Source organism: Glycine max, chromosome 6 (genome assembly GCF_000004515.6).
Source record: "Glycine max cultivar Williams 82 chromosome 6, Glycine_max_v4.0, whole genome shotgun sequence".
NCBI classification, from domain to species: domain Eukaryota; kingdom Viridiplantae; phylum Streptophyta; class Magnoliopsida; order Fabales; family Fabaceae; genus Glycine; species Glycine max.
The window spans coordinates 45,187,064-45,201,431 of NC_038242.2; the positions used below are offsets into that span (position 1 = coordinate 45,187,064).

The 14,368-nt window shown below is 39.1% G+C and overlaps 1 protein-coding gene across 1 annotated transcript; it reads left to right on the forward strand.

Annotated features, from left to right (window-relative positions):
* The first annotated feature begins 6,242 nt into the window (after positions 1-6,242).
* Positions 6,243-8,501, forward strand: LOC102661323 (uncharacterized). The gene has a single exon (XM_006582685.1). It carries the CDS (start codon positions 6,243-6,245, stop codon positions 8,499-8,501), a length of 2,259 nt encoding a protein of 752 aa, XP_006582748.1.
* The last annotated feature ends 5,867 nt before the right edge of the window (positions 8,502-14,368 follow it).

Sequence of the window (14,368 nt, forward strand, 5' to 3'; positions counted from 1 at the left end):
CTTTGTACCTCGGTGATATAGTGAATGACTTTGACCGCTGACCAAAAGAAAGCCAGATATTTCCCCTTTTGCATAATAAGGCTGATGAAGTTAGTATTTTTTTTATTATGCAAGTTGGTTTGTTATGTCCACGTAATCACTGTTTGGATGATATGTATTTAATAATTGGTCTATATATGTCCCACGTAAAATTAATGTCATGAAAAGAGTGTTGGGATTAAGTGATACTAATTTTTATTCAACAACATAATTCGAATTTGATTTCCATCATATATAAAATTTTATTGGCACATTGATGATTATGAATCACGAATGAGATTGATGTCTAACCCATTAACTTAAGAGACACTCCTTGACCTTGACATCTGACTTAGGAAAAAATTATCATGGTACTATACTTACCACTTTAATTAGTTTGTGTATGAAGTTTGATTCTATATTCCAACTTACCAACCTACATTCCAGCATAATAATACTAAACTTTTTTCTTCTAATGGCTAAACACTACTAGAAAATAGGCCTTCTACATCAGTTTTGAGGGCCTTTCTACATCGGTTTTGACGCGTGGTGATAGCGGGAGTCTTTGAAAACCCTAGGCCCTACAACATCGATTCAATGACCGTCTTAGAAGGGCATGGGTATGAAGATGGGCATCGTCCCAGACTCATCTTAGAATCAGGAGGGTTGTACATTGGTTCTGACGGTGCAACCGATGTAGAAGGGTGAGGATCTATATCGGTTCTGACTGTACAACCGATGTAGAATGGTGAGGATCTACATCGGTTCGGAAGGCCCAACCGATGTAGAATGGTCAGGTTTCTACATCGGTTATCAGTCAACCAATGTAGAATGGTGAGGGTTCTACATCATTTGTTAGTCAACCGATGTAGAATGAGGTTTTTTTCTTTTATTTTGGCGAAATTTAGCCAGTAACAGAATGGGATATGATGGACATATTTGAAATGGACTGTAATATTAATATATGAACAACATAGTTACAATCCAAATATAAGTTGGATTAGGTGACATACCTAGATAGATGCTTTTAACAATATAGATGATTGTTGAAATGGAATAGAATGGAAAACAAATCCAATAGTGTTCTCCTGCTAACCCAAGAGTACTCCTCTAGGGCTGAGTGCTTCTTGAACCCAATTTCAGATACACTCTACATATGGAAACATCAAATATCATTCAATAACCAAAGCTGGTAGAGGTTTATGATACATAGATCAACAAATCAAATAATATCCAAAAAAATCAAATCTAAACTAATAAAATGAAAAGGCAAGTCTATTTTATTCCCCCTGCCCTCTCTCTTCATATGTAGTTGCTGAAAATCATAAAGTTTTAATTGAATGAAGACATTGGAGCGAGGTTAATTAAATGAATGCTTCTTTTCATATGCATGACCTGCAATCCTCAATTTCTTGACAGTTGTTCATCTCCCTTGATTTTGGCCTTGCTTGTTTGCTAACAAATATCCACTTAGGTTTATAAATTAAATGCTCACAATCTTGCTTTTATTATCAGAATTTGAAGGTATAGGCCCTTTTTTTTGTCCAATTTCTACTCTATTAGTATTTATTAAAATAGGTCTTGAATGAGATAATCATTATCATATACAAGGAATGCTAACCCCAATTGTATATCAGGATATGGTCAGTGGCTGAATATAAAGAAATTTGAAGGGCTTCTATTGAGATTGAAAGAATTAAATTAAACTCTGAGGGTTGTAATCTAAATCTAGTAAGTATGTTTGTTACACTTTTGCTTATGTTGTATGTTTGCTATGATTCTGTCTTGGACAATAGTCTGTCATTGACTGCTAGTAGCATTAACAACCTTAAAAGTCCCCTCCCCATGGAATGATCAGGAACTACTACTGGTTAGTTCATTATTTGTATACACTTGCATAATGGAATGGGGGTAATGTCACTAATAGACCCTTGTTTTTGGTAACTGTATTCATTGGGGGTGAATGTGCCTTCAGAATTAAGCTGCCAAGTGCCAAACATAAACCTAAGATAGTGTTTGTATAGGAAGAAACTACTCTAATTAGTTTCTATAGAAGTTTTCTCTTATGGGTCTTGTTCATTAAAAAAATGATACATTTATTTTTAAGAGCTTTACAAGGATTGTATTTGGCCCAACTTCTCCTTTTAAGGAGAAGACGACAACAACAACAACAAAAAAGCCTCATCCCCCTAGGTGAGGTTGGCTACATAGATATTATATGATGCCGTTCGGCACGGTTAAAAACCAAAGTTTGTTGGGCCAAACGTTACCTTAAAGTATTCTTGTCTCTGATATGCCATCTCATTTGGACTTGAATTCTGGACAACTGGCACATGCCACCAATACATTGTATTGACTTAAATTTAATTTAATTAAAAAATTAACAAGGGGAGAAAGGGTTGAACTCTTGCTAGGTTGAGAAGGTTCTGGACCAACTATTTCAAAGGATTAGGTGTTAGGCGCAAAGCTAGAGTGCTTTTTATCTGACACATATTTTACTCTTGTGGCTTTTGAAATTTGGTATAGATAAAGTTTAAATCTCAGGCATATATGATATAACTACTAGCTGCATCTTTTGTTACTTTTGAAAAAAAGATATGTTATCATGACATGTACTACTTGGTGTTTTGCCTTTGTCCGAAGGTTGTAAGGCCTAACTCCAATACACAGAATGTTATCAAGTAAGCCAAGCCACTGAGGTTGTTTGCACTAGATTTACTTATGTGCTTATCAAATAACTATAATGCTAAATTCATTTATATACATGAATTGTAGGAAATCGAGTAAGACAATATCTACTTTGTAGTGATCCTGTTGCTGTCACAGGAGACACTGAACCAATCAGAATGGAAAGTATATCAACAGTCATTATTGAATGATAATTAAAACTATCCAATGAACAGTTATAAGCCGAGTGCCATGCATTTTTTTAAGACTCGTGGAAAGCCTGGCTTTATTTAACAGTGTTGGAAGTTATTGTTTTTGCAGGATAAAATGAAAAATAACTATCATATGGCTGCTGCTGTCAACCAAACAAAAGCTGAAAGAAATGTTATCAAGAGTTGGCCATCAAAGGAGAAGAGGAAGGAATTGAAAAGCTTATTGTTGCATCCCTCTGTTTGGGAGAGTGAGTCCCTGCCGGAGGAAGTTTGTTTTTTATTGGCAAATGTCCCTGCCGAAATCTTTGAGCTTGAAAAGAGTGAGAAGGCAAGAATGGTCCACTCGCATGGAAAAACTGAAAAAAAAAGTACCTAAGGCTGACCAATCAGGAAGCTTGAAAGAAGTGTCTGAGAAACAATGCAAGGAGCATAAACGAGTAGAGAGCCAGAAATCAAAAGAGATTGATGATAGACAAAAGCTAAGTGAAGTTCAGTGGATGAACAGAAGCATATGGAACATGAGAAAAAACTAAAAGAGGATGAACAGAAACAACTGAGTATGAAAAGGCTCAAGCAGTCTCAGAAAATGGAAGAGAATGGAAAATTTCACATAGAAGCTTTTGCTGTTGGAGCTGCACAGAGTGAGGAAGGGATGAAAGGTTCTTTGAAGCCAGAAATATTTGAAAGATAAGATGAGACCTTTAATCTGGATAGGTATAAGGACAATTTGACTTGCAAAAGTGAAAATTAGATTGTCCTTGAAGCTAAACAGATTCAGAACAAGAAGGAATTGAAAGAAGCGTGTAAAAATGAAGTTGAGATTTTAAATTGGAAGAAAATGAAGGCTTAAACAATGCTCTTGAGCATGAAGATAATGGAAAGGGACTTAAACAACACTTTGAACTGGAAATGAATGACAAAATAACTAAAGTGACTTTTGAGAAGGGGGAAAATGAAGCATGTGAAAGAGATCAAGGTAAAGAGAAACTTAGTGAGATTTGTGGTGGGTATAGAAAAGGAAACAGACTAAAAGATGTGGGTGATGGAATGGGGGTTCAAAAAGTTCTGAAATAAGCTCCAGATCTACTAAAAAATAGTGGAAATAAGGCTCAAAGGATGAAAGAAATGAGAGCCCATCAGGCCAAGCATTTCACAGGGAAGCAGTTGTGTATATATGATGTGTGGATGGTCTCTCCAACCAATGTCAGAGGATGCTGAAAGATCAAGCTCATGCATGCCTAATAGACCCTGCTAATTACCATAAACTGTTTAATTATGATTACCATAAAATTTGGTATGTTATGTTACTGTTTTGTATTCACTTTTTCAAATAGCATTTTTTTTTCTTGTGTCCTTCCCAAGCCTTTTAACGTGTCACAGGTAGGTAATCGCATTTAGGCATCTTTTGGTTATTGCCAGGACATGAAATTTGACTAACAAAGAACGCTCACTAACTTGATGTCCCCAATTCCTTTATACATGATTCACATATCATAGTCATACGCCCTATTTCAGGCTTCCTACATACAATCAATCAATTAAGGAATAGGAGAGACAGAAAATAGGGGAAAGAAAATCTACCGTGATAAGAAACCTAAATACTAGATTACTAGCTAGTGTAAAGTATCACACAAGTTACTGATACACATTTTAAAATCAGTGTTTCCAAAGTAGCTGCCGTTAACGTGGATGATTCAAGTGCTAGTGAAACTGATGATGAGGATGTGTAAATCTTTACCTTACATTTTCTAAGACCATCCATCCCATTTGTGGGGCTTGGTCATGCTTGTAGGGAATATATGGTATTTGCTAAATAGCTCAAATCCTAATAGACCCTGTGAAAACTATTAGGACAGTAACGCAGTTCCAATGTCATGTTACGTGAACTTCATGTCATAGAGATCAACTAATAACCAAATACGAGCGGGAAAACATTGTGATGTTTGTGAACTACTCAAAACAGGATGTGCTTTTTTTGTTTCATATATGTTCTAGAGAAATGCTGTTAGAATTTATTACTACATTATTATAAGGGCATCCCACTAAAAAGAAGGTCACGGGGGCACTGAAAAAAACAGAACCAAAGAGGAATCACAATGGCAACAAATTCATATTTATCATAAACACCACAGAGGAATCAATCAAACCTATTTATATTCACAACTAATGTTAAGAGAACCAAAGAATCTCCACACATTTATATCAAAAGCATTGAGTTTAGGCCTGTGAATCGAACTTATAAAGTTCATGGTTTCTTCAACACAATTCCTATTTACATGCAAATAGAATAAAAGTACAAAAACATAAATTAGTAAATGGCTGTCACTCATCACCTGGTATTTGTGAGAGTGATAGAACTGCCGCTTCTCAAACCGGGACACGCTGAAATGTTTTGAAAAGAACTATGTCAAAGTTGTGTCCATTATGTTATTTCTACTTTATAGGAAGACTTATAATCACAAGTAGAAAATTATAAATGAAAAATTCATTTTCAACTCTGCCTATATAAATTCCAATGAGATCACGCTTATATAGGTATGACATATGCGGAAAAATTTCTATACCTATATTTGACATGCATCCTGGACAAAATAGAAATTGTTATGACATCGACTACATTTGACATAAAACATAACAAACTTTGAATTCAGTGATAAAGAGAAAAATCAAGCTCATGCATGCCTAATAGACCCTGCTAATTAGCATAAACTGATATTCAGAAGTTAACAAAACTCAAACAAATCAACAGCCTGTCAGCCACATACAAAGAAGATGCCAGGTGTGAGAAGCTGCTACAATCAATTAGTTTAATATATTATTAATTCATTTCAATTTTCACAAATGACTAGCAATTATGGCATCATTGATCTATCAGGGGCACTGTTTTTTAACTCCAAAATAGACTAATCTAATTATAAATATAATTCCCACCCGTACTGATAGCAGCAGAGACCCTCGAGGAGAGGATAGCAGCAGCGACTCACACGAGCCCAACCCACAGATGAATAGGGACGAACCTGAACCAGCAAGACCCGCAAGGATAGCCCATAAGCCTACATACTTGAACGATTACGTAACATAGTTGTTGTACACTGCATGCGTAAATAAGTCAATAAGGCACGTGCATAAAATAGTTAGTTCCAGATTAGTTAGAACGGTTAAGACCGTTAGAGTTTGTTAAGCTAGGAACGTGTATATAAGATACTGGAACCTATGATTAAAGCATGTGTAGAATCTTGATTGAGAATAATATTCAGGAGGTGCTTTCCTCGAACCAAGGCTTTCTCTCTCTTCCCTTCTCTTACACACCTAACACTGGTCCGACCTGCCGGCGCCGCCATTGCCATGGCGGATCACACCACCCGCAAAACCACTACCGACAAATTAGAAGAAGCCATCACGCGTTTATCCACCTGCCAATCCACTCTCACCGACAAGTACGTGGAGCTTTCCGACAAGGTTGATACAATCCTTGATCACCTTCGTCTGAAAGAGACTACCCAGAACCCACCTCCGCCCAACTCACAGTTCAACCAGCGTAACCCTGTCAAGCTAGATATCCCAAGATACGACGGCCGCGACCCGTTAGGCTGGATTTTCAAGATATCTCAGCTATTCAAGTATCAAAACACACCAGAAGAGGAGCGCATAACGGTCGCCTCGTTCTACCTCGACGGCGTCGCTCTAAGCTGGTATCAATGGATGTTTCGTAACGGATTTATCATGTCATGGTCTGGGTTCTTGCAAGCACTGGAATCCAGGTTTGCACCAACGTTTTATGATGACCCGAAAGGAGCCTTATTCAAGCTTACTCAGCGTGGCAATGTCAATGAGTATCTAACCGAATTTGAGCGCTTAGCTAACCAGGTAATTGGACTTCCACCCCCCTTCTTGCTAAGTTGTTTCATTTCAGGACTTATGCCGGAGATACGATGGGAGGTACTCGCGCTTCAACCTATCTCACTCCCACAAGCAATTGCACTTGCCAAATTACAAGAAGATAAGCTTAGAGATCGAAGCGTGGCCACACATCCCAACCTTCCGCCATCATCTTCTACTTCTCGCTCCAACAGTCTCGCGCAGTCATCGTCCTTCCCACCATCATCTTCACACCAGAGGTCCAAACCACCCTTTGTTCAAAGTACACCTGAAGAAATGGCCTTCCGACGAGAGAAAGGCTTATGCTACAATTGTGATGACAAATGGAATCCGGGTCATCGCTGCAAGGGAGGAATTTTGTTGCTTATCACCGACAACCCCGTAACGGAGGAAGAAACTCATGAAGCAAGCCTTGACTCCATGACCACTAGCGAAGAGGTCCTACTAGACCAGTCACAGCTAATATCGGATGATCCTCACCCTCACATCAGCCTCCATGCCCTATCGGGACTTCCTTCCTCAGACACCTTTCGCTTATCCGGGATCATCAAACATGCGCGTATCACAGTCCTTATTGACAGTGGAAGTACGCATAACTTCCTACAACCCAGGATAGCTCAGTTTCTCCACTTGCCTACCCAGAAAACAAGTCCTCTCCAAGTACACGTAGGAAATGGCTCAGTGCTTGATTGCAATCAGGTTTGCCCTAACACCCAACTATCCATACAAGGCAACTCCTTCGACGTCACATTTCACTTGCTTCTGATAAGCGGTGCAGACGCGGTCTTGGGTATTGCATGGCTGAAACAACTTGGGCCTATAATTACTGACTACACCTCCTTCGTCATGCGCTTCAACCATTTGGGCCAAGCAGTAGAATTACATGCTGATATTGCTATTGGGCCAGAAGCCGCATCAACGACCCAAGTAAAACGCCTTATCCGGACAGGCTCCACCTCGGCCCTACTCCACTTACGAATATTACCCACCCATCAAACCAAACCTCCCACAACTCATCTTCTTCACCCCATTTCCGCCATCAACACCTTGCTTAGCCGTTACCAGAAATTATTTCAGACCCCAAACCACCTTCCACCACCACGAGATGTAGTCCACTGTATCAACATCCACCCAGCCACAGCTCCGGTGAACGTACGACCGTACCGGTACCCACACTTTCAGAAAACAGAAATTGAAAAGCAAGTGTCAAACCTCCTCTCCGCAGGACTCATACGCCCAAGTACAAGCCCATACTCATCACCAGTATTGCTTGTTAAGAAGAAGGATGGTACATGGAGACTTTGTGTGGACTTTCGATCCCTAAACGCAGTCACGGTACGTGACCGTTTTCCGATACCCACCATCGATGAATTACTAGATGAGCTTGGTCAAGCTTCATGGTTCTCTAAGTTAGACTTGCGTCAAGGATTCCACCAGATCCTTATGCACGAGCTTGACATAGAGAAGACTGTGTTCTGCGCTCATCACGGGCACTACGAGTACCTCGTGATGCCCTTCGGGTTGTGCAACGCCCCCTCGACGTTCCAAGCAGCCATGAACAGCCTGCTCACACCTTTCCTTTGCCGATTTGCCACCGTCTTCTTTGATGACATACTAGTCTATAGTGACTCGTTGCCCTCTCACATCCTACACCTCGAAGCCATTCTTCAGACATTACTTCAAGGGCAATATTACTTGAAGCAGGCCAAATGTTTATTCGCGTAGGAACAATTGAAATACTTAGGGCATATAGTTTCCGGCAAAGGGGTCGAACCTGAGCCTTCTAAGGTACGTGATATACTAGACTGGCCCAAACCAACAACTGTCAAGGATCTTCATGCATTCTTAGGGCTTATGGGTTTTTACCGGAAGTTCATAAGAAATTACGCTGCCATCGCAGCACCCCTTACCACCTTGCTTTGCAAAGATGCCTTTGAATGGTCCCTCACATCTCAAGCTGCTTTCGACGCACTCAAATCAGCTGTGACCACAACACCAGTCCTAGCCTTACCTAACTTCGCGGAGCCCTTTGTCGTAGAGACAGATGCTTCCGGCATCGCCATGGGAGCAGTCCTAACACAACGAGGCCACCCACTAGCTTTTTTCAGTAAGCTTTTTGGTCCACGCATGACCCATGCTTCCACATATATCAGGGAGCTTCACGCCATCGTTGCTGCAGTTAGAAAATGGCGACAATATCTTCTAGGAAGATCCTTCACCATCTTAACGAACCACAAGAGTCTAAGAGAACTCATGACTCAAATAATACAGACACCAGAACAGCATTACTACCTTTCCAAGCTACTAGGCTTCGATTATAACATCCAGTATAAGGCAGGAGCTACCAATAAAGTTGCTGATGCCCTCTCACAGATTCCATCTACTACGGGCCAACTGATGATATTATCCATTCCCCACCTCGACTTCATTGATGAGCTTCGACAAACACTTCAGCAAAGCCCAGAATTCCAAGGTCTTCTCACCAAGGTCCGAGAAGAACCCACAACACACCCAGATTATTGAGTCCATAACAACTTGCTTTTCTTCCAAGGCCGTATCTGGTTGAACCGCGGCAACCCTTACATTCCCGCTATCCTACTCGAAAACCATGCCACGCCCTTGGGTGGCCATTTAGGGGTTGCCAAGACCACTCACCGTTTGGAATCCAACTTCTTTTGGTCAGGACTCCGACAAGATACCAAGCGCTTTGTTAAGGAATGTAAGATATGCCAACAAACAAAATCAACTACACGCCGTCTGGCAGGCCTCCTGCAACCTCTACCAATTCCGGCAGGTATATGGGAGGACCTTTCGATGGATTTCATCACCCACCTCCCATCATCTCACGGATTCACGGTAATCCTCGTCATCGTGGACCGTTACTCGAAGGGGGTCCATCTCGGCGCGTTACCAACAGGCTTCTCGGCGTTTAAAGTCACGTTTCTTTTCCTCGAGCTCGTCTGCAAACACCACAGGTTTCCTCGCAGCATTGTCTCTGACCGAGACCCAGTGTTCTTGAGTTCCTTCTGGAAAGAACTCTTTCGTCTCCCCGGCACACGGTTGCGCATGAGCACGGTGTACTATCCGCAAACCGATGGCCAAACCGAGGTCATGAACTGTGTATTAGAGCAATACTTGCGGTCATTCATTCACTCCCAGCAAACCAGTTGGTATCGTTACCTGGCACTTGCAGAATGGTCATACAATACGTCTCTCCACTCCAACTCCGGCCTCACACCATTCGAAGTGATATATGGCAAATCTCCTCCGGCCATACCTCATTACATTCCAGGCATGACGACGAACAAAGCAGTTGACTCCCTGGTTCAAACGAGACAACGCATCCATACTAAGCTACAACACAGACTACTAAAGGCACAAGAGGCAATGAAGCGCTACGTCGATACTAAACGCGAGGACATCACATTTACCCCAAGACAATGGGTTTACGTTAAACTTAAACCCTTCCGGCAACATTCCATCACCGGCACGAACCACTCGAAGCTGTCCAAACGATACTTCGGACCATTCCAGGTCACAGCTCGCATTGGTGAAGTAGCTTACAAACTACAGCTCTTGGAGGACTCTCGTATCCATCCGGTCTTCCACTACTCCCTATTACGACCTCATCACGGTCCACCACCGTCCGTTTCGACACCATGGCCTCTTCAAGTTGTGAGCCAATGCCCGGTCCCACGACCACTTTGCATCCTGGACTCCAAACTTGATACTTCCACGTCACCTCCAACTCAACTCGTTCTCACACAGTGGGTCGGCCAACCACCGGAGGATACCACGTGGGAGCCATGGCTGGACCTCCAGGAGACATACCACCTTGAGGACAAGGTGGTTTCTGGAGGAGGGGGTATTGATAGTAGCAGAGACCCTCGAGGAGAGGATAGCAACAGCGACTCACACGAGCCTAGCCCACAGATGAATAGGGACGAACCTGAACCAGCAAGACCCGCGAGGATAGCCCATAAGCCTACATACTTGAACGATTACGTAACATAGTTGTTGTACATTGCATGCGTAAATAAGTCAATAAGGCACGTGCATAAAATAGTTAGTTCCAGATTAGTTAGAACGGTTAAGACCGTTAGAGTTCGTTAAGCAAGGAACGTGTATATAAGATACTGGAACCTATGAATAAAGCATGTGTAGAATCTTGATTGAGAATAATATTCAGGAGGTGCCTTCCTCGAACCAAGGCTTTCTCTCTCTTCCCTTCTCATACACACCTAACACGTACACTGTGTGGTAATTATATATATTGACACTAGTATGCTATCGTAACTCCCACGACTCTTATAGTATATAAGTCATAAGCTCCCATCGTTTCTAAAATAAATACATCGCTCATTCTACCGCATGCATGTAAACTAGGTATTAGTAAGAATTTTAAAAAAATCATATTAAGACTAGTGTTAAAAAAAATTAACATGACTTTTATTGAAAGAAACATCTCAGCCTAGTACACTTTTTCTCCAACTTCATTATCCTTTGTGCGTGGTTTGGTTGCATCGCATCACATATTCAGTTCTTCACTATTAGCCTTTTAGTCATTCATTCTGGAGGAAGAAAAAAAAATAAGTAAAACCAAAGCTACTTCCTATAAATCAGGAATAAAATATATCCAAAATTTGACCAAAGATTCTCACTTTTTGGATTCCACTGTTATCAGCAGTATTGGGTTCCTATATAAAAAGAGAAGCAAAAAAGAAAAAGGAAAAAAAGAAATATTACAAAGGGAGAGAATTCCTCAAATATTTTGTACTAAGAAATTAAAGATGATTGGTGTAATAAGAAAAAATAGAGAATGTTTTGTACCAAGGTGGGTATTTTTAAGAGTGATTAGAATAATTTCCTCAAATATTTTCTTCTAGTACTCAAATTTATAATATAGAAATAAATTTTCATAATTTTAAAAACTAAATTAACATATTTTCATAACTAGTTAACTTGTTACTTGTGCATTGTATGTAATAAGATGTTTTTTATTTAATTAACAATTACAAATGGTAAGTAGCAATTCTAATAAAGTTGCTTAAGGACCCAAGCCCAAAACCTTGTGAGGGTAAGTAGCAGTAACTGGATCAGGAAACTTATCATTTGGTTTCAGATTCCATCAGGGAATAGGACAATTTCCCACTAATATCTACAAACTTGACCTATAACAATGATAAATGTCTTCATAGCAGTACCTTCTTTACATAAAAATTGGAGTTATAAAAAATATTTCAATTGGATTCTTAACAATGATATATATAAAAGACTTAATATTCTTTCTATTTTGTTCGATCCCTAATTATAATCCTCTCAAATATATAATGGTGTGTATACTAAAATTATATTTTAATCAAATAATTTATATTTTAATATATTTTAAAAAATTTATAGATTAAACTGTAATTTTGATTCTCTCATTTTAACAAAATCATGATTTTAATTTTCTGGTTTCTAACTGAGACATTTAATCCCTCTTGTTTGAAAAATTTAGAAATTTGATGATGGGTTAAATAGCATTAACCGTTAGGAATAATGTGTTAACTCACCAATTGTTGATGCGGCACGTTTAATAAAATGTTTTATAAAACACCTTTCCCTGCCTGATAATGAACTTGAGCATATCATAATAAAATGTTACTTAAATTCTTGAACCAATAAAATCAACTAACCTCATTAGCATGTAAATGGACTAAAGTCTTCAGCTCTGCTCATCCTAAAAGTGCAGTATGCCCCTTGCCAAAAAGCCAATCCAACAACTACCATAGCAGGATTTTCCAACATATAAATCAAAGAAAAATAAAATATTAAAAGCTAACATTTAGGCAAGGTGTCTCTGGTTTTTCTTGTTACCTATAACTACCGGAAAGACAGACACTGATGAGCCTATCTGTCTGCATTTTTTTATTTTTTAAAGTTGGATTTGTTGCATATGTAGGTAGTGCAATTTTTTTGTATCAGTGTAATTCACATGAGAGGTTGAAATAAAATAATAACAAGAAGAAGGCTAGAGGGATAACTTCACAATGTTCACGCTGCACCTCATCTTCCAAAATGCTTCCGCAGCACCCGCATGATCTATTAAGTGCTTCGCAAATTCCTTGAAACCCAAGGACAATAAATAATTCATACAAAGATTTGATTTTTTTCATAACATAGGAATGTGATTTTTGTGTTTGAGGGAGTGGCAGATTATAAGCAAAGGCAAATCTCACTTACACATACGCAAGCTTTTCATTTATCAAGCATTGCATCATATATGAATAAACCAAGTAATTTTCAACAATACAAAGTTGATATTAAATACACCTTAAGTTAAATTGAACAAAACTTCAGGCATAGTAGCATATAATTTGGCTGACTATCAACTCCCTACAAAATTTACATACATAATACCGAAGAGGTTTAAAGTGCACAGGTTGATCAATTAATAACCATGCCACCGAACCCCATTCTTGGGACCAGGAGAGTCACATTATCCAATCTAAAATACTTGTGATATATAAACTGGATCGGATCACACAGAAAAAAGGTATGTACTGTAACATCTCATTATAATCCCTGGTGCCAGTGTCATATTAGCAGAAACACAGATAGATCTACAATGGATTACAAGACTAAACAGAAGGAAAAAAGATACAGTAGCATAGGGTGTTTGAGATACACCTTCATCTCTCCTATGCACTCCTTGGTCACTACTTCCTTGCCTCCCCTCTCTACTCTGCCCTCGTTTTATTTTACTGTAGCTTGCTACAAAATTCACAAGTATGCCATTCAAGTTTTACTTTGACAAGATTTCATATTTGCTATTTTGCTTTCCAAATTTCAAGCATTCAACCCCGATAACCTTTTGTCATTTTTATAACAATAAAACAAGAAAATAGCAGAACCAGAACTGAATAGCTTTCCATCTTAGATAATCAATATTTACCTTGAGCATGGAAGTTTGAATTATATCAATCAGCAATTTGAAAGGTTTCATGTTGCCTCAAAGCATTTGTATATCAAGATGTATAAAATGTAAAGGAAAAATATGGGAGAGAAATATGGATTGTTTCCTGAAAGTAAAGCCTCTTATGATTTAAAGCCACTAAAAACAGATGAATATGGAGAGATCACAAAATTCATTTTATTAAATCAATGTACTTACCTGACTTGTCAATTCGCTCTGAATTTTCCTCTAGCCACCTGAGTCACTTTCATATTGTCTCATGTATGAAAGTACACTGGCCCTTGAATGCAAAGCTGAATGTTCACATGCACCCAAGACAGAATCAAATGCCAAGAACATGAAGAATGCAAGAGCTAACCCATTATGTAATGATGGTGTCAACAAACCAATTCATTGTTGCGTAGTTAGTAAATAGTCGCATATAATACATAAGCAAAAGCACAACTGTACTGAATAATCCAATGAAGTATTTATGAGAAAACACAAACAACAATGCTTGATAAAAAAAAGCAACTTGACAAGCTGCAGAAAAAACCATCTATAGGGATTTGATTTTTACATCAAATTCACAAACCTCAATCTATGGACTCTGTTATGTTAGATTGTTGCTCCTCAAATAAAGATTGAATTCTCT